We start from the raw sequence: 24,949 nt of genomic DNA, 5'->3' as shown, positions 1-24,949 counted from the left end.
GTTTTACCCCCAGCACCAAACTCAGCCCTGGGTCTGTCATTGTCCGTCTCTGCACTGGGAGTAGATGGTGGGGAGCCCCCCTGGCTTCCACCATTCTCTTGTTCTGGGGCCAGTGGGTGGTACGGTGCCAACCGATTCTTGTGAAGCACCACCCGTCTACCCTGTCCAGGCATTTGGACCCGGAAGACCACCTCCGAAATTTGATCCAGAATCATCCCTCCGGATCCCTGCCAATGATGAGTCATGTCCACCAGCATGCGGAGCTCCCTCCCAAACATCAGCACTACCAGTGTGCACTGGCTCGACTCCTGCACTGCTGTCCTATATGCCCACAGGACAAGGTGCAGATGCTGGTGCCAGTCTCTCTAGTGCTGACTGTTGGGTGAACCGCTCGACCAGTCCATTGCTTTTAGGGTGGAGGGAAGTGGTACTTGTTCTTCTCCCCCAGTCGTTGGCACACCTCACTGAACAACAGGCTTTCAAAGTTCCTCCCCTGGTCACTATAAAGTTTGGCCAGTAGAACAGCACTGTCTTGGAGATCCCAAAATGGCCAGCTCCAGCTGACCATGATCCCAACAGAGGGCACAGAGCTCGGGGAACCAGGAGTTGCAGAAAGTCGACCCTCCCCCCAGTGTCTGCCACCGCTTGTAGATCACATCATGGAGCTCCAGGTTGCCCCACTGAGAATGAAATGACTTGATCTCAGGCCCCTGGGAGAACACTGCTGGCCAGTCCAGACGTGGTCGGGCCTCCAGCCAGCCAGCATTCGCCTGCTTTTGTCTCAGCTGCTCAATGGTGAATAGCCCCTCATCTCCACCACTGCCACCTGGCCCTGCTGCCGCCAATGATGTCCCCAGACCTCCTGGTAAGCACAATACTGACACTTATTAGCGAGGCAAGGATGTCTGGAGAGGGCATGAGCATTGGCATGCTGCTGCCCTGGTCGGTGCTGAACATCGAAGTCGTACTCATGACCCTCTTGTTAGCAGAAGTTCAGCATCCAAGTGAGCCTAGTGTGGTTGGTCCTCAGTGTGAACCTGGTGCCCAGGAGGTAGGGCCTGAAGTAAGGGAGCGCCAGGAACACCGCTAACAACTCCCGCCGGGTGACACAGTAGTTCCTTTTTGGATGACTGAGGCTGCAGCTATAATAGGCCACCACTTGCTCTCCAGTCTCCCCCTTCTGGGAGAGTACGGCACCGACCCCCACATTACTGGCAGTGTCCACAAGGAAAAGTTGGTTGGGATCAGGGTAGGCCAGGACAGGATGGTTGGCTTTTAGGTGTCGAGGGCTGCTGCGCAGCTCTTACGACCACCTAAATTGCCAGCACTTGTTTGTCAGATGATGTAAGGGGCTGGCGATGGTGACAAAGTCTCAGAAGAACTTCCTATAATAGGAGGCCAGGCCCAGGAAGCTACACAGCTCAGTAGCCGCGTTTCCACTGTTGGGCCAAAAGCAGGCGTGTTAGTGCGTACCAGGGCCAGTCGGGTTTCCACTGTCACTTCCGGGGCTTGATCGTGCCTCGTCGGTGCTTCCTCGGGGCCAATGGCCCGGGTTTTTTGGCCTGACAAAAACCTTGGGCCAATGTGGGCCATCTGGGGCTACAGGAGTGGTTATCAACACAGGCAGAGTTTTTCTGTGTCTGGAGAGCATTAGCTTTTTAAAATAAGCTGAGATCAAAACTCACTTTCAGTCAGCAGCAAGTATTTGAAATAACTTGATCCGATGTGGATTATAATCACCATACAAGTGGTATCACCTTAAACTGCTACAATCCTTGCCCTATGGGAAATGCAGTTTTGGGCCAAGCCTCTGATGCCAGCCCCACTTGTCAATCCCCAGTGTGCAAGTCCAAAGAGCTGAACCAACAGGATCCAGCTACATAATCCAATGAGTCATCAATGTGCAGAAGCGTGTATAAATCCATGCGATGACCGCATTTAGCCCCCGAAATGGAGCTTGCGGCTGGGATGCACTGGTCTGAGCTGCAGTACTCCCCCGGGGCTCCCCCTGAGTCTCTGCAGCTCTCGTGTTGTGGCTGGGGGCCGGAGCCAGTGAGCACTGGTGTCTAAACAGTGGCTGTGGGATGGCGGCCTCTCCATGATGGAAAATTCTCCGGCAAACTCTAAACAAATACCCTTCTTGGATTGGTTGGTTCTTTGAAGCTCATCTTGGAGTTGCTGTCGGGAGCAGGTTTATTTAATGTAAACACAATTAGACTGCATCTTTTTAAGCAGAACTGATAATTAAAATCTGTCTGTTATCACCACTACTTTTCATAGAGTAGTCTCATAACATAAATATATGTTTTTAAATGGACACATTTCACAATATTACAGTTTACTGGAGGGGGGCTCAAAATATGTTTTTTCTACTAAAGGGGGGCCTGGCAGAAAAAGTTTGGGAACCACTGCTTTACATAATATGCAGTGGTTGTAAAAGAAGAGACCTGGGAAATCAGCCTTTTTAAGCAGTGGCCAACTGGCAGGAGTGGTCTTTATTATCCCCAAAGTGTGGAGCGCCGCCGCAGACACCATCCACCGCATCATTAATTCAGAGGCTCGCTTCAGTACGCAAAGAGGATGATCCCCAGCGTAAAAACAGGAACGTGTGGCTTTTGCAATCCAGTTACACAACAGATGCAAATGTGCCCTAAAGTGCAAACAAACCAGATTACAGAGATGTTACTAATTAATCAAGTACACTCTGAAAGTATGAAAAGAGCAAAGCTACACTTGAAATAGTAGACTATTCCATTATGGTATTAGTATGCAAATTTCCATGAAATGGCAGGATCAAAATGTGCAGTACTCAGTGGCTATGTTTGAAATAAAGTACTAAATTACTACTTAGTGTATGCAGACTACTATTTAAAAGAAAGTAAAAAAAAATAAAAAATCTATGATCAGAAAATAACATTACATTGCTACTGCTGCAGTAGACCCACTGCTGTATATATCCTACTGTGTAAAGTACAATAGGCTAATTTATAGCCCCCCATATAACAAAACATATTGTACTAGGTGTATCCCACATTGCACCACACTCAATTTCACCTTCCATTGATGGATATTATGTGTTAAACGTTTAGAGTTGCATAGTTTCACATAGTTTTTTTTTTAGCAGGCATGATTCAGTATAACATTATGTTGTTCAATTTCAAATACCACCAGAGCATTCAATTATGCATGTATGCAAATAAATAAGGAACAAAATGGTTTGTTAAAATTGACTAATATATTACACAATCCCATATTTATCTGTTCCGCAAACCCCCTTTTTTTTGCCTATTATTTAACTCAATTTGACAAAGCATCACAAATTATAATCCTTTGAAGCATTTTCAAGAGAACAACCCACTGTTTCACTCATAAATACACAAGAGCATCCTGCCATCCTGTTTATTAATACTGTATGTGTCAAGAGGCTAGACGTCAAGCTCAGGGACAGAATATTAAATATTCATCCCCTTCCCTTTTTATTCTCTTTTTCTTGTGCATTACGTTATTAATTCTTGTTGTCTATTCAAGCTGCTGGTCTATTCGCTTACTCACTGCCAAGCTATGAATATTTCATCCACCCCTGAGTGAGAAAGAAAGAGACTGAGAGAAATGAGAAGTTATGAGAGGGGTCACAAGTATAGTAAACAATTACATAATTAGGCAATAAGACCAATGTTGGAATACAGTCATTTTTGCAATTCAGTTTGGTGCCACTAATGGAGCAGAAATTACCCACTTAAGCCAGAGAAGTTTTAATTTACTCCATGAAGAAATCGATTTTCAATGGTTCAGTATAATCCTTTCAAAACAGAGTTCTGAGATTATTAATCAATATATACTTTATTTGAAACCACGAGAAAGCATAATCTCAAATTCATAAAATATCACATTCAATAGCCAAATTCCAGATTAAGAAGTCCTGAGAGTTGATTTTTTTTTTTAGATTTCATTTCAGATAAAACTGGTTTATTTATTTATTTAAAGGGATACTCCACCGTGTTTTCATATTAAACTATGTTTTTCCCTTAACTAAGACGAGTTGATACATACCTCTCTCGTCTCAGTGCGTGCACTCAATCGCTTTGGTGCGCGGTGACACTTTGAAAGCTTAGCCCATTCATTCAATATGGGCCAAGCAGGGAAGCTACCAAACACCTGCACGTTTTCCCTACTTAAATACAGTTACTCGCGTAGTGTAACTCGACCTAGGACGGTAACACAAAACAAAACGTTGCGCTTTTCTAAGCGTGTAAAATGGATAAGCACTTCGTCTTGGCGCAGTAATATCTTCACTCGTGAAAAATCCTCTCACCGGCCCCCGCTCCCTCTAGTTAAGATATTACTGCGCCAAGACGAAGTGCTTACAAGCACTTGCCATGGTATTGCGCCATACAATATAGTTATCCATTTTACACGCTTAGAAAAGCGCAACGTTTTGTTTTGTATTACCGTCCTAGGTCGAGTTACACTACGCGAGTAACTGTATTTAAGTAGGGAAAACGTGCAGGTGTTTGGTAGCTTCTCTGCTTGGCCCATATTGAATGAATGGGCTAAGCTAAGTGCTTTCAAAGTGTCACCGCGCCAAAGTGATTGAGTGCACGCACTGAGACGAGAGAGATATGTATCAACTCGTCTTAGGTAAGGGAAAAACATAGTTTAATATGAAAACACGGTGGAGTATCCCTTTAACTTTTAATTCATCAAAGAAAAAAAAAACAGGACAACTGTTTTCAACATTGATAAACAATATTTCTGGAGCTGCAAATAAGCATAATTATTTCTGAATTATCATGAGATACTCGAATAATGTATTCTGGAATTTTGATATGTTATGACAGCAATAAAAAAATATATTTTATTATTAAAATCGAAAACCATTATTTTGAATTCTAATATTTCACAATACGGTTACAGAAAATCAAATAAATACGGCCTTGGTGAGTATACTTTTGAACAGTATTGTATATAAGAATATTCTGCAGTTCTTTTTAATAAATATGTTTGTAACAATGTTCTTTCGTGGGAAGAAGGAGGCGGGAACCGGCGGACAATCAAATCAAGTTTAATAATAAAATAAAGACAAAACACCGCGGCAGCTCCTCACGGACGACTGCCACACAACTAAAATCCAGTCCTGTCGTCGCTCCTGTTTTATATCCTTCCATCTCCTCCGTGGGACTCGGGACCGGTGAGTGGAGCAGGTGTCACTCATTTCTCAATCACTCCTCCGGCCTCGTCCCGTTCGTAAGGCTCTCGGCCCCGCCCCACTCGCCACAATGTTTTATACCTATATATCAACTGACTATGAATCAGTCATTTTATAATGTATTTAAACAATTTTGTTTCGATTGCATCATTACAGTGTTTCTTGTAGTTCATTCCCTCATAAACAGCAATATGTTTCTTCGCCTTTTGCTCTGATTTTAAAGTATTTCATAAAATTCCAGTGAAGAAAAGAAATGGGAATAATACTTCCCAAACCAAAACTACTGAAAAGGTGGGCAGTTCCCATTTTACCCAATAATGTCTAAGTTCTGCTATATTGTGACTAGAATATGTAAATTATATTGACCAATTAGCACCCAGGACTGTAACTTTATGTATTACAAAACTTAGTAGAAGGAAACCAAGTGAGGAGAGAAACCAAAGAAAAAAGGAAAACTGATTTGTATTCATCCCTCAAACCTGCTCTCATCCCTTAACTGACACTCTCCTCACATCCAGTTCACTTCTTCACTGCCATCAATGCTCTTTCAACACACACACACTCACACACAGATTTATGTAATCAGTGTAATCCCTCAACTGCTTCATTTGGACATTCATGATCTACAAATCAATGTGCTGATCTTCCTCAGCTGCTGTCTCTCTTTTATCAGTCACTCTACAGCTCTACTGTTCAATCTACACTCTCTCTTTTCTTGTCCAGGAAGGTTCTACTGAGAATGACAAATTAATTTCAACTCTTTTTTCTTCCATCTTTACCCCCGTGTTTTAGTGCATATTTTACCATAGCATAAAATCTGATGATGCATTCCTTCTATCTAATGATATTTGGCTCACATTCTTCTTCCCCTCGTGTCTCTCTGCGGTATGTTCCTGGTCAGCAAAATGTCAGGCAGATCCTGCAGTCCCCCAGAGAGAGCCAAGCTGTTAATGAGGAGCGCGAGCCAGAGACACACAGTACCAGCCCACCATCTGATCTAGGATCTAGGAAATACAGAGAGAAGAGAAGAACAGAAAGAGAAGAGACTGGGAGATACTGTACTGAGAGAGGAAACAGCATGTTTCTGGACAAGAAATGATAGAGAAACAAAGAACACAGAAAAGAACATGGACATTAGGAGGAGCTTGTAGATAAAGCCTATATAAATGGAAAACAAGATACTTGATTTAGAAGGTCAATAACATCAGTGGCACGAAGGCTAAAAATTCCATTGGAAATCTCATTAAACTGCAACTGTTTGACTGAAAAACCAGTACTAATGCACAGTGGTGGACTGACAAATTCCTTACAAATACAGCAAATGTGTGACAAAACAACATAGTTCTTCATAGTAATTCAAACTTAGATTAAATAATTTTTTTTTACGTAAAAAGATTAAACTCAAATGAAAATTTGCTGAAAATGTACTCACCCTCAGGTCATTCAAGATGAGTTTTTTTTTTTTTAACTGAACAGATTTGGAGAAATTATATCAATTGTTATATGCAGTGAATGGGTGCCATCAGAATGAGAGTAACTAACATTACTGCTATAATTAGCAAGAGAAAACTTTTGTGGGAAAATTGTGGGACATATGAGCAGCAGATGCACCCAAACACATGAATACACATGAACCTTTTAGTAATCAAAAATTCCTTTGTATAACCAACTAGAAATTCTTCCGTTTTCACTCAAAAATCAGTTAATAGATATTTAAACTCAAATTTTGGATTTGCTGATACCACACAGTAGACTTACATGTGTTTTTTTATTTTTTTTTTATTTATCTAAACAGAGAAATTATTGCACAGAGTTGACAAAAATAATTGAAAATTGAATAAAATATCATAATAAAGTCATTAAAGGCTTTTACTGCATTTACAAATTGCAGGAACAAAGATGGAACATTCTGATAAAATCTTGCAGCATTTAATCACATCTGAAATCAAAAGCACTGTTTGCACTGACAATTGTTTCTCAGGATGATGACTGTAACATATTTGCATACCTCCTTTGAGATCAAACTTTGAATTTGGCAGCAAGTTAATTTTATGTATCAAAAGTGTCAAAACAGCAACCTTTCAAATTAGCAGGGGCCAAAAAATAAAATAAAAAAGATTTTAAAATATTTTTAAAATGACATTTGCATCTGCATCTGTTGCAAAGTGTTCACTACAGCACTTGCACCATAGCTGCATTAAACACAATTGCAATCAGTGGCCTGACTGGACTGGACAGAATGACATTGACTCAAGCAATGGCTCAAGGTTTGGTGGAAACTACCAAGTTGGTCAAACAATAGATGAAATACATTTTTTCATCCCCTATTTATGTGATTTCATTCAAAAACACTCATGGCACAGAAATTGCTGCCATAATTAAATCGTAAACAAGCAACTGTAAATTCTGTTGCACAAGCATGTAAAATGTACCATCCAAATAGAGCTAAAGACTATTAGAATAGGTTTAAGGTTGTAAAGAGTTGCAAATTATGACAGTGAATGACAGGTTTCAGCATTTATGAAATAGGGATGTGAAGTCGTATACCAAAAAAAAAAAAAAAGAGCACTAAGTGCATTATTGCATGACTAGAAAAACCTTCAGAAATCAAGTTCTGAAAATGTATATAACATTCAAGTATTCACACTCTACAGATGCTGGTTACGTAAAAAGGAGAAAAGGACAGGGTACAAGATTCCTGGGGTGACAATGAAAGGATAAGAAACAAACGAGTGAACAATGAAAGAGAAATAGGAATTTGAAACAGGTGGCAGAGCAGCCCACTGAGAGAGACACTGCTGGACAGGAAACAGAATGAAAGAGACAGACAGATAGAGAGAGAGAGAGAGGGAATGCATTTGAAAAATGACACATTCAGTGGAGTGCAGCGACACACATTCTGTCCTGAACAGCCTCACACAGCAAACACACTCCTACGACAACCTGCCAGCCAAATACAACCGAATATTCAGAGCCCCAAAGAGACTGACACTGACACTTCAGTTTGTTACAGAGCATTCAAATGGATGTCTTTCAAAACTACACTTAACAGTAAATTGCCGCTTACAATCCATTTGATCTCTGTAATGTGACACACTCTACTGTTCAAAGTTTGAGGTTTCATTTTTTTTAAAGAAAGTTAGATTTTCAAGGAGACATTTTAGACATTTATTATGTTACACAAGATTTAATATGTAAAATTATCACTTCTTTTAAACTTTCCATTCATTAAAGAATCCTAAACGATACATATTGCAGTTATATATTGCAGTTATATATATATTGCAGTTATATATATATATATATATATATATATATATATATATATATATATATATATATATATATATATATAAATTATAATATTTCCCAATATTAGTGTTTAATATTTTGCACAATATTTTTAATCAAATAAATACTTATGAAAATAAAAACTTATGAAATCTTACCGCCCTCAAACTTTTCAACAGTAGTGTATTTGCAAATGAAACAGGATATTCATCATCAAGAGCAGGACTGTAAAGTGAACATTACATACTTGAATGAATGAAAGGGTTAGTTCACCCAATAATCTAAATTATGTCATAAATAACTCACCCTCATGTTGTTCCAAACCCGTAATACCTCCGTTCATCTTCAGAACACAGTTTAAGATATTTTAGATTTAGTCCGAGAGCTCTCAGTCCCTCCATTGAAGCTGTGTGTACGGTCTACTGTCCATGTCCAGAAAGGTAAGAAAAACATCACCAAAGTAGTTTTTGCTATTTTTGGACCAAAATGTATTTTCGATGCTTCAAAAAATTCTAACTGACCCTCTGATGTCACATGGACTACTTTGATGATGTTTTTATTACCTTTCTGGACATGGACAGTAGACCGTACGCACAGCTTTAATGGAGGGACTGAGAGCTCTCGGACTAAATCTAAAATATCTTAAACTGTGTTCTGAAGATAAACGGAGGTCTTACGGGTCTGGAACAACATGAGGGCGAGTTATTAATGGCAGAACTTTTGATTAATGGGTGAACTAACCCTTGAATGAATAAATAGCGATTTAGCTATTAGCAAACATCATTCAACAGCACACATGTGAAGTCAATAGAAAAGCAAAGCTCTCTCAATCTCCAATGAAGAGCAAGATCATGGATTAAAAAGCGAATAGTTTTTTTTTTTTTTGTGAATAATGTACACCATGTAAATTCTACTGTGAAACAAAAATACAGTTAATTTCTGAATTTAAAAAAAACTAATTAGTTAAAAAAGTGGGTAGGACTGCACTTTCATCCACTTGGACCTGACTGGCCATTAAAGTGGGTGTAGAATACCAGAATTCATTCATCCATTGTATATTTTTAAAGAATGGTGATGGATGATTAATAGGGAGGAATTTGAAAATAAGATGGATTCCAAAATAATTACCATAAATAAGAGTAGGTATGGGCAAGTAAATACATTTAGATGAAAGATTACAGAGGCAAACATTTTCTTTGGAATAACATGCTATAGTGAATTGCACACAATAAGACCATTGTGTTAAAAGTAAATATCACAGGAAGAGGAAAGAAATAAAACATTCCCTTAATTAGGTCCAGCAGTCAGTTGCAATAAACTCCATAGGTTCAATAAAAATATTCAGAAAAGTTAACCAAACTCCTTAAATTCTGTGCTTATGGCTTAAAATGTAAGCCTTTAAAACATAAGACAGGAAAAGAGTGCTCTGGAGAAGTGCACAAGAAACAGTCTCCTTTTTTCCTGCTCCAATTTCACAAACAAACACACGCGCATCTCAAGTCGAATAGGGCTGCATAGTTAGGACAGATCCGTGGGTATAAATATCTCACAGTGGCTATTGTGTGGCAGGAAACAGCATCAGGAGCATTTCCAAACGCACACGGCCAGACTTCCCCCAAAGAACATGTAGAGCAGGTTCTTGACTTCATGGCTCACCTCGAACCCAAACCCCTCACCGATCACCACATGCCAAGAACTGCCAAACTTCTTATCCATGGACTCCTTGATCATCTTGGCAGCACTCTGAAAACAGAGACAGAAAGAGAGCGAGATGAAAGCATGTAGGCTACTGGAGCAGTCCAGATGGCCAGACTGTGTGCGTGTCAAGCGTCCTGACTCAGTACTAGACGGAAACTCAGAGCCCAGCCCCACCTGTGTGACCCGGAGAGCACATTTATCTGAAAGCCTGCGCTTCATAATAAAAGCACACATTCAAACCTGACTTACCTCATTGTTGGAGGCAAATTTTTCGCAGGCTGTGACGCAAAGCTCCATAGTCTCCACGCGCATCTCCTCTGGCATATCTGTGTGCTGCAGATGAAACCAACAACACATATTCTAGTCAAGCTCTGACAGGTGTAACGGGATTCTTTTTATTAAGAAAAAAATTCTACTTTTTTATTCATCATAGCTACAATCATTTGAACAATAGTGACAGAGACTTTAACATTGTTACAAACGAATAAAATCTATTATCAAATAAATGAGATTGAATCATTACTGATACTGGGAACTAAATAGGTTGTGGGAACTAAATCTTAATGCATGGCCACAATTTAACTAACATAAGGGAATGGATTAATAAAACAACTGAACAAATTAAACAAATGATGGATGAATATATTTTTGTCTGCAATTTATGTGCAAGCTTCGGAATGCTTTTTTAACTTTTAAGATTATGAATCTTAAATAAAAAAGATCACAGATTCCACAAATATGTGTGTATATATATATATATATATATATATATATATATATATATATAACAAATATAATAAGAAGAAGAAATCTTCCTTCAGCAGCAAATCATTATATCAGTATGATTTCTGAAGGATCTTGTGACACTGAAGATTGATGATGCTGAAAATTCAGCTTTGATCACAGGAATAAATAATTTTTTTACAAACATCCAAATATGAAACTATTACTTTAAACTGTAAAAATATTTCACAATATTAAGGTTTTACTGTATTTTTGATCATACAAATGCAGCCTTGGTTAGCATAAGAGACCTGAACTTTTGAACAGTTATGTACAGAAATATTATTATAAATTATTAGTAATTACAATAATGTAAAGATATATTAAACACTTTAAAATAAATACACAAGCTATGTTGCATTGACCAAAGCAGTGCAAAATATTGAGACAGTAAAAAGACTTTCATCCGTGCCAAATAAAGAAGCAGTGCAATTATTATGCTTGAGGGGAAAAAAAGGGGTAAATAGATGTTTAAAATCTCATGTTTGGAAAAGGATGGAAAAGGGAGCAGTTTGAGTGATCTAATACAAACAATCCCAGACTCATCCATAACTGTTATGTCTATCTAGGTCACAGCAGCAGTGGAGCGGCACCCACCCGGATGAGCGGAAAGCTTTGCACTCTTTTGTAGTCGGCATCCTCTTTTTTACCATCAACGGTTTCTGCCATCCTTTTCTTTTCTAAAGAGAGACAGAAGGATTAGTCCTGTCTGATGAAAAGGAAAATCAGAACATTAGGTCAAAATACACACCCATTTTTAGCATTGGCAAGGAGAATGAAAAACACATTAGTTTGTCCACAAACAAAAGTAAATGTGGGTTATTGTCCTCATCGAATATGTAAATGTATCAAAATGAACACAAAAGAAACGACTAGTCTTGGCATAAATGTAGAGATTATTCATCCCAACAAGAAGTAAACAAGACATTTTAAAGCTTTAAAGCCGTAGAGGAAAAGGGGACATGTTTAATAACTATATAAAATGATTTCTGAAGGATCATGTGAGACTCAAGACTAGATTAATAATGACTGCTAAAATTGCATCTTTGCCATAACATGAATATTTTTTTACATATACAATTTTTAACATTTACAATATTTGTATAAGATGTACATTTGTACATCTTTGTTAAAGCCCGTGTCATGTACAGTATATTGTCAATTACTGTAAAAGCATTTTACAACTAATATCCTATTAAAAGCATTCATATGCATTCAACATAAACACTCGTTGTTGTTAAAAATAAGTCGTGCAAAGGGCAACAGAACCAGAACAGAAGCAGAATTCTACACATTTAAAAGACTACCAACCAAAACAAATAAAAACTGCGGAAAAATACATATGTTTTCCTTTTTATTACTGCGTCTTTAACGTTACATAAAATAAGCTGATGAGCTGATCGTGTGAAGATAAACAAATGTATCGAGTAACTGTGACGCGTTTGTTTTTAGCATCTCTGGGCTAATGTTAGCTTGCTAGCTCGACTCCTGCACCCTTAAACTTAAAACGCTACGACTGATAAACAGCTGAACGAAATGGAGAAACGTAAAAAGGTATAAAGCTCGGTAATATTTAATTTTGACCAGGACAGCTCAAGTACATACCCCTCTGTAGCTCTGTACACACACACGCTCCTCTACTAGTGTTGTCATGGAGACACCCCGACCCTGGCAACCTCCGACAGACCCACGTGACCTGTTTATTTCCGCCTCCATCCACATCTTTCTTTCTTTCTTTCTTTCTTTCTTTTTTCTGTTTTTCTTTCTTTCTTTCATTCTTCCTTTTTTTATTTCTTTCTTTCTGTCTTTCTTTTTTCTTTCTGTTTCTTTCTTTCTTTCTTCTTTCTTTCTATTTTTCTTTCTTTCTTTCTTTCTTTCTTTCGTATCGTTTGATACTAAATGGCATGATTTTGGACATATCATTTCCAAGAATAGCCTACTTTACTTTTAGTACGTGATGGTGCATGTATTTCTATTTTTTTTTTTTTTTTAAAGTGTGTTTTTGTGTTAAAATAAGGTCAGTTGTTTGGTGCACCACACAAATCTGTCAGTAAACCTTTGTTTTTAGATTATAATGGCATTAATGCATTTGGTTTCACTCCTGAATGGTCGGAGAAAGAGAGCAGGAATTATGACATTTTTGAGATTAAGGAAACTACTAGGCAATGTGTGCAAGTGTGTGTGTCTCATCCTGGGACAAAGCATCTAAAAAGGTCAATGTGATCTAGAATATAATAAATTCAACCAAAGTTCTGATCATGATTGTTCAAAATGCCTCACGCATCTTGGATTTTTTTTTTCTTTTGTAATTTATTTATTTTTTGGTCCATGTGCAGATGTTATTGAGCAGGCTGCCATCAGCGCCCACACCACCAACACAGATAACAGTATTTCATAATAGAGACTAGAGGTTAAAAGACCTCCTACACGTCTTTCCCGAGCACCATTCACTTCTCCACTGGGGATGTTGGGTTGTCTGTTGTTTGGGAGTTTTTGGTGCTTTTGTTCTGCGCCTTCAAATACTTTGTTGGCACTTTTAAAGCTGTATGAGCCTCAAAGTAGCAAACAGAGTTGTAGTTTCACAGCTAACATATTAGGATGATACTCCACTACATGAACATGCTTTACTCTGCTTTCTTATCTGAGTTTTCACATAAGGAAAAGGCTTTTTAATTGATCTCTAACTACGTTAAAGGGATAGTTTGACCAAAAATGAAAATTCCAGCATTATTTACTGACCATTTCCTTCTTCTGTTCAACATAAAAAGATATTTTGGGGTGGCCAAACAGTTGATAGACTCCACTGACTTCTATAGAATGGAAGTATGCCTATGGATGTCAATGGGGACTATCAACTCTGTGGTTACACACATTTTGCAAAATGTATTATGCAAAAGAACAAAACGTAAACTGGTTGCTCCAAACTTGGGGGAAGTAAATAAAAAATATATTTTAATTTAGCTTATCCTGCATTAGAAGAACAAAGGTGGAACAATTCAGAGAACAGAAGAAAAAGGACAAAAAAAAAAACCTTGGGTTCTACAATAGCTGAATCTTTGGGGAACCTCCTTTCAAAAAAGCACATCCAGACTTACTGATCCGTGCATCTAGAGTACAGAGATGGATTTAGTTAAAGCATGCTGGGATTGTTTTTATACTCTGAGACAGTGAAAATAAAAAGTAGACAGAGACAGATGCACACGTACTCAAGAGAGCTGGGTCAGGTGAATTTGTTGGCTGGGGCACAGATGATGGAAGATCTATTACTCTCTGTCTAATCCTCTCATTCAATGTATAGAACAAACCCAAAGAGTCAGAGAGAATTAGAAATGGTTACATGTTACAAACACAGGTGGGTGATACTAAATTAGGTCATACCTAGCATAACCAAGCTGTTATAATCATACAAAAAAATCTCCAGAATGAAATCACATCTGAAATAGTTATTTGAACAAAGACATGCACAAAATCTGGTATTTGCCTGAAATCTGTTACCTAGCTAAAATACACACACACACACAGTTACATTCAGATGGTGTGGATGAAAGGAGCTAATAAACAGAAATAGTGCATAGGCTCTTGAGAAACATTTTACATTCTTTCACATCTCCTGCTTCAGTAAAACGTGAAAAAAAGAGAGAGAAATGAAAGAGAGCTCTGGTGTTCAGTGTGCTATATATTTTAATTCTCGTTTTCATCTTAGATTTGAACACATTTGATCTCCATTTCAACACAGACAACGACAGAACGCAAGAAATGAACATTACAGGATAGAAGAAGATCTTTAAAAAATGTAAATGAGAAAATCCTTAGTGTAGAAAAATGTTCACGCAAAATGAGAGAACTTTATATCCAACTTTCAAGTTATTTCTTCATTCAAAAACCAAACATATTCCAGAAAAGGAAACAATCATTTTTAAACCACTCTTTCTGAATACAATTTGAAGCTTGTTCATGTACATTAAGATAATTGAACTTCACAAAATGACCACTGAATGCAAACAAACAGGCAGTGCACTAGCAACAGCAAATACACAATACATCTGAAGATATAGAAGATATATTTAGTGCCGAAACACTTTCAAAAACACAATTCCAAACCATTAGAATGATCTTGTGCCGTTCAATGTGGCCATGGAACCTCAAACCACATGCTAATAAAACAACTGTTTACACCAAAATAAAACCACATCCATAATAATATCAGTTATGTCCATCAGTGTGCATGTATGTGTGTGTGTGTGTGTGTGTATATATATATATATATATATATATATATATATATATATATATATTGTGATTGCACATTTGGAACAACATTCTTGTGTATGAAAAGGCCACAAAGCAGGCATTTTCCAGCCTGCTGCATTTTACATTAATAATTGAGTATAATCCACATAAAGCATATCATATGTGCAGCGTAATTTACAAAAGCTCCGGGATGCCTATTCAGTCACAGTTATGAAGAGAGACAGATAGACTGTGGAATGTACATATAACTGTGAGTATTATAGTCATCATATGGAATGTTTGTTTTTTTTGACAAATATTATTTTGTTGAGTAGATTTGTGTATAAATCTATATAGGCTATACATGCAAAATTTCTCAGCATGAGAAGATATCTGATTTGTATGTAGAGATGTGCAGATTACAGTACGTTTAGCACATAAAAAACAGTTCTCAGAAAGCATGTTAGTGTAGATGCCACATTATAAAGGGTTAAAAAAGGCTTTAAAAAGTTTATGGAGTTATTGTATGAAATATTGCTGAAGTATTCAGTTGGTCAGATTCTGCCTTCAGCTACTCCCTTTTTGGTCTTTGTTCTAATTCGATGTGATTCTGATGGTATTAAAGGGATTTTAATGGAGAAGAATTCAACCGGGACTGGGCTGACCAATAGGATTCAATCTGCTCGAGTGATCACCATAGAAACAGTGTGATTCAAAAACAGCAACATAAAAAAGAAGAGATCAAACATACAAAAAATAAATAAATAAATAAATACCTAGTATAAAAAAAACAGCAGCCTAAAAGCAAATAATTTCCCAGCTGTGTGATTGTGCTTTTTCTAAACTAATTTCAATCAAATACACTGTATAAATAACAACAAATCTGAATGAGTATGCAAATATTTGCTTTGAACTGTGGGGAAGCACTGAGCCTGAATATCCCACATCAAACGTTTACACTGATGTTTGCCATTCAGATGTTCAACAAAGTATTACTAATGAGATGTAAATAATGTAAACAGAGTGATACTTTCCCACGCAAAACTCACCCCTATGATGCAAAAGTGTCGTAGTTTGTTGTCAGGGCATTGCTGTGAGATTGCTAAGCTGTTCTGAATGTCTGTATTATATTGCTACGGTGGTTTGGACATTGCTAGTTGGAAAGGAGCCTGAGATACTGGATATGATATTCTGGTCCCTAGATGTGGCTTGTCTAAGTAAAGGTGGGGTCACATTAACGTCAGTAAAATGATGGCAAACTTTCACTGGCAAAAAAGATCTATTGTAAATAGCATGAAGACCACCTCAGTCACTTTCAAACCAGCTTTCTTTGGTCAACACAGCAAATCCACATGACCAATTTAAGCCTGTTGCGAAATCTGCACATTTTGCTTAAAATAAACGAAAAAAGAAAAAGTTAAACAACGGTAAATGTAACCGCAACTTAAAGGAACAATTCCTCCAAAAATGTTAATTCTGTCACCATTTACTCACCCTCATGTTGTTCCCAACCTATATGAGTTTCTTTCTTCTGTTGAACACAAAAGAAGATATATGAAATAATGTCGGTAATCAAACAGTTGCTGGTAGCCAATGACTTCCAGTATGGAAGAAAAAAAAAAACTTCTAGTATGGAAAAACAATACTATGGAAGTCAATGGCTACTGTCAACTGTTTGGTTACAGACATTTTTCGAAATATCTCCTATTGTGTTCAACTGAAAAACGAAATTCATACAGGTTTGGAACAACATGAGGGTGAGTAAATGATGACCATTCATTTTTAGCTGATTTGTCCCATTTTATCATCTGCCAAGTGAAAACCACAGGTTTGAATGTTTAGAAAAATAACAGCACAGCTCTCCTCAACTAGCCACATGATTTCAGGTATCATTCTTGTTCGTAGCACATTCTTGATCGTGTGGGATGAGTTATGCACTATTTATTTAACACTTAGGGTTAGTGGTTTGTTTAAATCACTAACCCTGAACAGTAATGATAGTTAGGCATGTTTCAGCAAATACCTCTAACAAAAAACTCTGCCTTAAAGAAATCAACATGACCATGGTGTGGTGTTTTGCTCTCTGGTGAATCTTTTCTATCTCTGAACACCCTGTATATGACTCGCTAACCCTTGAACGAGCCCTCAGGAGCTCATCACTGTCTGGCACTGGAGCGATGGTCGCAATGATCGGCTGGTTGTTTGGTGACGCCTCCAAAAACCTCCACCTCGCGGCTGGTCCATGGGACAACATTACCCAGCATCCCTGTGCTGCAGTGGGCAAGAGCAGAGAGCTCCATGTGTGAAAGTGGCCGGTCCCACACGTTAAACTCAGACAGCTCCCCCACCATAGCCCGTGACACCTCGAAATGAAGACCGCCCACTGAGCTCTGCAGGAAACAGGAAATACATTGAAAAAAATATATATCTTTCAAAACATTAAATAAAACAAAGATTGATGGTATTTTACAGGAAATTATCCTGTAATCTATCTGTCTACCTACCTACCTACCTATCTATCTTTCTTGCCTGATCTCACAGCAATTCGTACATGTTTAAGAGGTGGCTAATTCGTATGAATTTGTACGACCTCATTAACAAATTAGCCACCTTCTTCTTAAAAATGTGATGAATATGTCCTAAAATGTCTTTAGATTCTTATATTAAATACATACTCATATATATATATATATATATATATATATATATATATATATATATATATATAAATATATATACACACATAAAAAAACAGATGTTTACAAAATGAAACATATCTGGACACATGATTTTCCTTATAATTTTGTTAATATAAAATATTTCCAGGGAAAAGTAGAGGAAAAGATAAACAGCTTCAGATTTGGTTTGTGTTGATGGTGACTTTTACATGTTGTGTGAATACCAAATGCTGCTCATCTTGACCTACCACCGTCTGGCAACCTGTTACAACGGCCAAAATCTGACGTACCTGTTCTTGGCCAAGGATGAGAGTTCCTCCCGGTCGGATGCTGTGACGGGTTGCCAGGTCACTTCCTTCAAGCTTTAGTTTGCCCCCTAAGTAGGCATACCATGCTCCAGCTCTCCGGTTCCAGCTCACACACATATGCTGCCATCTGCCCACTGTTAAGTTCAGAGGTAACGGCGCCACCTACAGGATGGAGGATCAAAAAATATTCAAATTACAATCCAAAGACTGATCCTGAGATCTCTGTGTTTGGATAAGGCCAGCCTGCACTTTAGAAAGAAAGCCTGGCGAGCAAAACAATTCAATCACTTTGGCAGACAGTAAAAGCAGTCAGAGGTCATACTAAGCATCTGTTCTTCTTTTGCTAAAAACATCCTTTAAAAACCAAATAATAACAAATGTATCCTACAAATTTACTTATTAACGTATCCTTTTAAAGACACCATGGACTATAACTATAATATCTATAAAGGTTTATTAATCATTCTAACTATATGAGAACAGGACACACCACAGAGGATGATTTATGAATGATGAATGATAAAAACATTGACAGCCAATCAGAATATGCCCAATTTTACAATCTCACATTTTCAGCAACATACAACTTACTGGCATCTTTAAACAGTTAATGCTAACATTACTATCCGCTTGTGTGGATGCTTATTGTTCTTGGGCCTTTAAGCTCAGTATTATGGGTCTAATTCCAATGTGCTGCTTTACCATTTATCTTCTATTTATAGCTGATCCTGCAAATCAAGCTTGTTAATGGTTCACGCACATGAATTCCTTTGCCAAATGCAGACAGTACGCCATAATCAAATAAAGAGTTTCCAGTATCCAGATTCAGCAGTGCCACAACACTGCATCTATAGCTTGACCAGTTCAGTTTGACTGCAAAACAAGGACTCCTATAAGCTATTCATTTCATTGAATCAACAACAAACAGTGCAACCAATGTAGTCCGTGTCTTGAGTGAATGACTCTTACGAGCCCATTCTTTTTAGTACAATAAAAACCAAAAGAAAACAGCACAACCAGTGCAGTCCAGCTCTCAAACAAATAGACTCTTAAGAGCCGGTTCTTTTTAATGTATCTAAAACAAACAGCACAACCAGTATTGTTCAATTCCTAAAGAAATGATGAGCCAGTTCTTTTTAGTGTATAAAAAACATTCACTATCAGTGACAGTGACCGATTCCTGAACGAATGACTCTTATGAACCGATTCTTTTTTGGGATTCAGACACATGCAGTACATCACTGAAGTGCAATTCTTGAATGAATAGTTCCAATTGATCAGTTCTTTTTAGTATCAAACACATGAAACTTAGGACTTAAAGGGATACTCCACCCCAAATTGAAAAAAAAATATTTTGGATGAAAACCGGGAGGCTTGTGACTGTCCCATTAACTGCCAAGTAAATTACACTGTCAAGGTCCAGAAAAGTGTGAAAGACATCATTAGAATAGTCCATCTGCCATCAGTGGTTCAATCGTAACGTTATGAAGTGACGAGAATACTTTTTGTACACAAAGAAAACAAAAAAATAATGACTTTATTCAACAATTCGTTTTCTCTGTGTCACTACACATCAGCGTAGCTGACGATTTCCATAATTGGAAATTATGAGTACGCTCTTCTGTGTCAGCCGCGCCACAAGGATAAGTTTTTTTTACATATATTTACACTTTGATTTTGAAAGAAAACAGCGCAACCGCCTGACCCAGAAGAGCGTACACTGCCTGTGTTCAGCCTTTCATACTTTTCTGGACTTTGACAGTGTTATTTATTTGGCGGTATATGGGACAGTAAAAAGCCTCCCGGATTTCATCCAAAATATCTTAAATTGTGTTCTGAAGACGAACAAAGCTTTCACGGGTTTGGAACGACATGGGGGTAAGTAATTAATGAAAACATTTTCATTTTGGGGTGGAGTATGCCTTTAACTAACTAACTTAAACATAAGACTCGAGAATTAAGATTTTTATAATATGATAAAATAAAACATTAAAATGATTGAATGTTAATATGTGAAATGTTACATAACTTTAATCAAAATATTTATTCATTACAAGTATTAAGTGAATTGTTAAGATGAATCAGAATCATTCATGTCTTCACAATTCCTGTCCCTGTCAGTCAAATATGATTTTGTGATGCCCTACCTCATTATTAATGATGAGCTCAATTGGTCCATGAACCAACTGCTGAAGCACAAATTCGTGGCTCTGGTCAGAAACAGCATAAGAAACTACTGTTCCCAAGATGCTCTTTGCAGGTTTGATCCACATGCAGGCAGTCAGAGCATGGAGGGCTGGGATTTCCTGCTTTACAGTGGCATACATGGAAGTGCTGCGTACAGGGAACGAGAGCCTGTAACCCTCTGGAAACTTGTTATCAGAAAGACCTGAGAGAAAATGTGAGAAACAGAGAGAGAGAGAGTGAATGACAAAAAATTGATTAATTAAACCTAAGTACAGAGAAGACAACACCGTATACGACTCAAAAAGCATGTTCCAAGTTCAATAAATGTTAAGCAGCATCTCTGACCTGCTGTAAATTACCACAGAAATCATTTTGACTTGTTGTAAAACCCAAAGAAATGTGATGAAAGTTTTCCAAAGGATTTACAGTGAAAATGCATAACTAAATTGATCTTCTAGTACCACTTCTAAACGAATGATTTGACAGCAGCTCATATAATAAATACTTACAGAACAACAATAATATACTCTGCTTTTAAAGCATAGAGCTAAACTTGTATAGAACTCTGAATTCGATATTGTTCTAATTCGTTTATATTTCACATTTCTTTGTCCATCCACAGAATGAAAATTCTCTTTATTTACTTAGTCTCATGTCATTTCAAAATCATAAAGAAGGTATTTTGGAGAATGTTATGATCGAAAACCACAATGAAACGTTCCATTGTATAGACCAAAAATAAATAAAACACTGCAGCATACATTCAACACTCAAAATATCTTATTTTATATTCTACAGGTGAAGAAAAAGAAAGTCAAATGACTTAATGACTCATGTAAATGTAAAACATGTGCGTGAGTACACACTGACACAAGTGTCATTTTTGGTTGAACTATCCCTTTAAGAAGCTCTTGGTGAAATCTGTGTTTTTTATCAAACCCAACCTTTCTCCAGGCTGCTTATCCTCTGGTGTACAGTGTCCAGTCCGTAGTCAATATGCTCTTGATGTTTCTGTGTCTCTTTCCGCAGTGCTTTCCTCTCTTCCTCCAGCAGTTTTATCTTTCTCTTCAGTTCTCCTTCCAGATCCTCCACTCGTCTCTGTGCAGCTGCCATTGGTGTACGAGCAGCACCTGCTGCTTTCTGTGAGCTTGCGTCTGTGTGATTGAATACTGCTGGTGCCATTTCAGACTGCAAACAAGACAGTGATCATACGACATTTAACTTTAATTTAAAGTAGCCTATATTTTATGACTATTTGATTACCTTTTCCTGTGCTAAACACAAAAGAAGAAGCTTTGAAAAATTTTTTCTGGTCCCAATTGACTTCCATTGTATTTTTTTCCATACTACGGAAGTCAATTGGAACCAGCAATGTTTGGTTTCTAAATATCTTCTTTTGTGTTTAGACAAAGAAAGAAATTCATGCAGATTTGGAACAATAAGAGGGTGAGTAAACATGAGAGAATTTGCATTTTTGGGTAAACCATCGCTTTAAGGAGACCCATTACAAAGCATCGCAACACAGTAGCCCATTCAGTTGCATGCAATGAAAGATTCTATTCTATTGTATTCTATTTTATTCTATTCTATTCTATTCTATTCTGGGAAAACCTCACAGTCATCTGTTCCAGCTAGCTTGCAGATCTGTCATTCACAGCCGCAGGAGTCCATAATATGCTTTCAGTGGAGTGTTATGTTTCTCATCTCTCCCCTGCTGACACACATGCTGTAGGCTATCACTGATTGAAGAAAACCAAAAATAGTCTGTTCCTGGTTTACACCCTGAAATATAACTACTGTTTACCATTTCATTTTCTTTTTATGTAAAATATAGGTTCTTGTAATGATCTATTTACCTTCAAGTACTACTAGATTTGCATTAGACTGCTAGATTTGGGTTAGATGGAGGTTAATCAGATGCTCTAGAGATGGTCCTGATGATGATGGAGATGTAATGTGTTCCTTCTATCGCATCATAAACTATAAAAACTCCAAAAGTAGCCTATATTTCAATGAAAACCCAATCGGGGAGGCGCATCTATTATAGCGCACAGCGATAAATCACAGCAGAGGCGCGCGATCGGGGCTACGTGAGCTGAAACACAAACGATCTACTCACAGGAGAGAGGAAGTTTACGAGCACACTGCAGCTCATTTACCGACGTGTTCGAAACAGCATTTCTACGGCTCCTATCATCACACTGATCGCGTTTATCAACAGGCCAGACAGTGTCTAACATCTGGCACCAGCTTTGTTTCACAAACAGGTCAGTGACGTACGCTCATTTGATCTATTCAAAGTGCTTTTATTTTTTCTATTGTTAATTTTTTTACATTTCTGAATTTAAATTAATTTGTAAATTTCTGAGGTGCTTAAACATACCAATAATAATAATAATAATAATAATAATAATAATAATAATAATAATAATAATAATAATATAATTCTAATTAAGTTAAACAATTACAAAGACAAAGAACAAAAGACAATGAGGGTTACAAACAATACTCCAAAAAAAATATACTTAGCAATATATATAATTGTAATTGTAATATATATACTTAGCCTATATATATATATGTATATATATATATATGTATATATCTATTCTGTTCATGTTCAGTTATTTCACTTTAATTGCAATGAACAATGAAAATAAACTATTTATTGCCATTAAAGTGTAATTACTGCCTAAATGTGAAACCAGCATGATTGCAAACAGTTCAGATAAATTTCCCAATGTTATCATTAGCCATCTCAATTTGATCAAGGTGTTGCGCCTTACCTCCAGTTTGTCAATGCGGTCTTTCATGTGAGTTATGGCATGCACCAGCTCCTCCATCGCATGAGTGGCCCGCTTTGAGGTCCTCGCATCGTCCCGCATCATGAGCTGCTCCTTATTCTCTTTCCGCGCGTCCCCGAGTCCCGCGCTCCGCTCCGGGACACTGCGTCCCTTCAAGCCACTCTCGCATTCCGAGAGCTTTCCCGTTAGCTCCCGTATGGTTCTCTGATCCGTGAGGATCTCATCCTTCTGCTGCAGGACGGTCTGCCGGAGCTCCTCGGCGGTGGTGCGCAGGTACCCCCAATCCTCTCCCGCGAATAACGACGGGTCGTCCGCTTGTTGCTGATTGTTTTTGGGGTTGCACTCACCGGCGGGGACAGGGGTGCAGATTAGTCTGTTGTAAGTGACCTGCTGTTCGCTGCCTCCGGTCCCTAGTCCCATTAAACCGTAGAAGGTTGGCGCCTCCGGTCCCCCTCGTTCCATGCTGGTCGTATCTGTACCGTGAAGAGCGTCCAGCGGTCCTGCTCGGGCCACGGACCCGGTGGAAAACGCCTTCCCGGTTGCGTCCGGTGAGAGGGAATGGTTGTCAGCCAGGGGCTGCGCTGCGGTCGCGGATGCCGGTGGAGATCCGCTGTGAACCGCGGCGATGATGCATATAACCGCTCCGATAAACGCCACCATCCCGGCGGCCAGAATGACAACGATGAACTTCAGGGTGGCGGTTAAAAAAAATCAGTGCTGGTAAGAAACAAAAGATAAAGGGGAGAAATGGACCTTAATTTGGACCTTGAATTGAGTTCATCAGCAGCTGAATTCTGCAGCGCTCGAAATCAACAGCTCTTCCTCTGTAATGTTCCTGTCCACACGCAGGACGCGTCTCTCTGTGTCTCCATCTCGGTATTACCGTGGGGACAACAAGAGGTGGGGGCTTATGTTACACAGGGGTGGGCTGCACTTGCGAGGGAGGTGGAGTCAGTGCCCGCCTCCTGTCAGACCAATGTGAGACTTCATATAGCCCAGTCTGAAAAATAGCTGGAGTGCTTAGGAAAGCAAGGTGCAGGATATAAGATAGGGGTCTTCGTATCCAGGAGACTGGGAAAAATAGATTACATGATCTTAAACTGAAAAAAAGAGACTAAATTTAGTCTAAACTTTCACCATTTACCAAATCAGTGTTCTTGATGTTGGTAATCAAACAGTTGAAAGTAGCCACTGACTTCCGTAGTATTTGTTTTATTATTATTTCCATAGTAGGTTTTCCACATTCTTATGAATGTCTTGTCTTCTTTTGTACTGAATATATGTCAGCACAGAAAAAAACCAAGTCAATGTCTATTTACAACCCTAATTCTGGAAAAGTTAGGACGTTTTTTAAATTTTAATAAAATGAAAACTAAAGGAATTTCAAATCACATGAGCCAATATTTTATTCACAATAGAACATAGATAACATAGCAAATGTTTAAACTGAGAAATTTTACACTTTTATCCACTTAATTAGCTCATTTAAAATTTAATGCCTGCTACAGGTCTCAAAAAAGTTGGCACAGGGGCAACAAATGGCTAAAAAAGCAAGCAGTTTTGAAAAGATTCAGCTGGGAGAACATCTAGTGATTAATTAAGTTAATTGATATCAGGTCTGTAACATGATTAGCTATAAAAGCTTTGTCTTAGAGAAGCAGAGTCTCTCAGAAGTAAAGATGGGCAGAGGCTCTCCAATCTGTGAAAGACTGCGTAAAAAAATTGTGGAAAACTTTAAAAACAATGTTCCTCAACGTCAAATTG

General features: G+C 38.1%; 2 protein-coding genes across 3 annotated transcripts; both read right to left on the bottom strand.

The window, feature by feature from the left end:
• Positions 1–7,346: 7,346 nt before the first annotated feature.
• LOC132142474 (dynein axonemal light chain 4) lies at positions 7,347–12,577 on the bottom strand. 2 transcript variants are annotated; one of them, XM_059552379.1, is made up of 5 exons: positions 11,730–12,577; positions 11,576–11,658; positions 10,445–10,528; positions 10,154–10,240; positions 7,347–8,149 (listed from the first exon to the last, which is right to left on the bottom strand). In XM_059552379.1, the coding sequence occupies exons 1-5, from the start codon at positions 11,764–11,766 to the stop codon at positions 8,081–8,083; spliced, it is 360 nt and encodes a 119-aa protein (XP_059408362.1). In that variant the 5' UTR covers positions 11,767–12,577; the 3' UTR covers positions 7,347–8,080. The 2 variants fall into 2 exon arrangements, with proteins under 2 accessions (XP_059408362.1, XP_059408352.1); XM_059552369.1 differs by lacking the exon at positions 7,347–8,149 and having other exon boundaries at positions 9,265–10,240.
• Positions 12,578–16,135: 3,558 nt separating this feature from the next.
• Positions 16,136–24,143, bottom strand: LOC132142450 (neuronal pentraxin-2-like). Its single transcript, XM_059552334.1, has 5 exons — positions 23,168–24,143; positions 21,326–21,569; positions 20,342–20,583; positions 18,177–18,356; positions 16,136–17,598 (listed from the first exon to the last, which is right to left on the bottom strand). The coding sequence occupies exons 1-5, from the start codon at positions 23,843–23,845 to the stop codon at positions 17,365–17,367; spliced, it is 1,578 nt and encodes a 525-aa protein (XP_059408317.1). The 5' UTR covers positions 23,846–24,143; the 3' UTR covers positions 16,136–17,364.
• Positions 24,144–24,949: the final 806 nt, after the last annotated feature.

Source organism: Carassius carassius, chromosome 1, assembly GCF_963082965.1.
Source record: "Carassius carassius chromosome 1, fCarCar2.1, whole genome shotgun sequence".
Taxonomy (NCBI): Eukaryota; Metazoa; Chordata; class Actinopteri; order Cypriniformes; family Cyprinidae; genus Carassius; species Carassius carassius.
The sequence above is the reverse complement of the archived record's forward strand: the minus strand, read 5'-3'. Positions and strand labels throughout refer to the sequence as shown.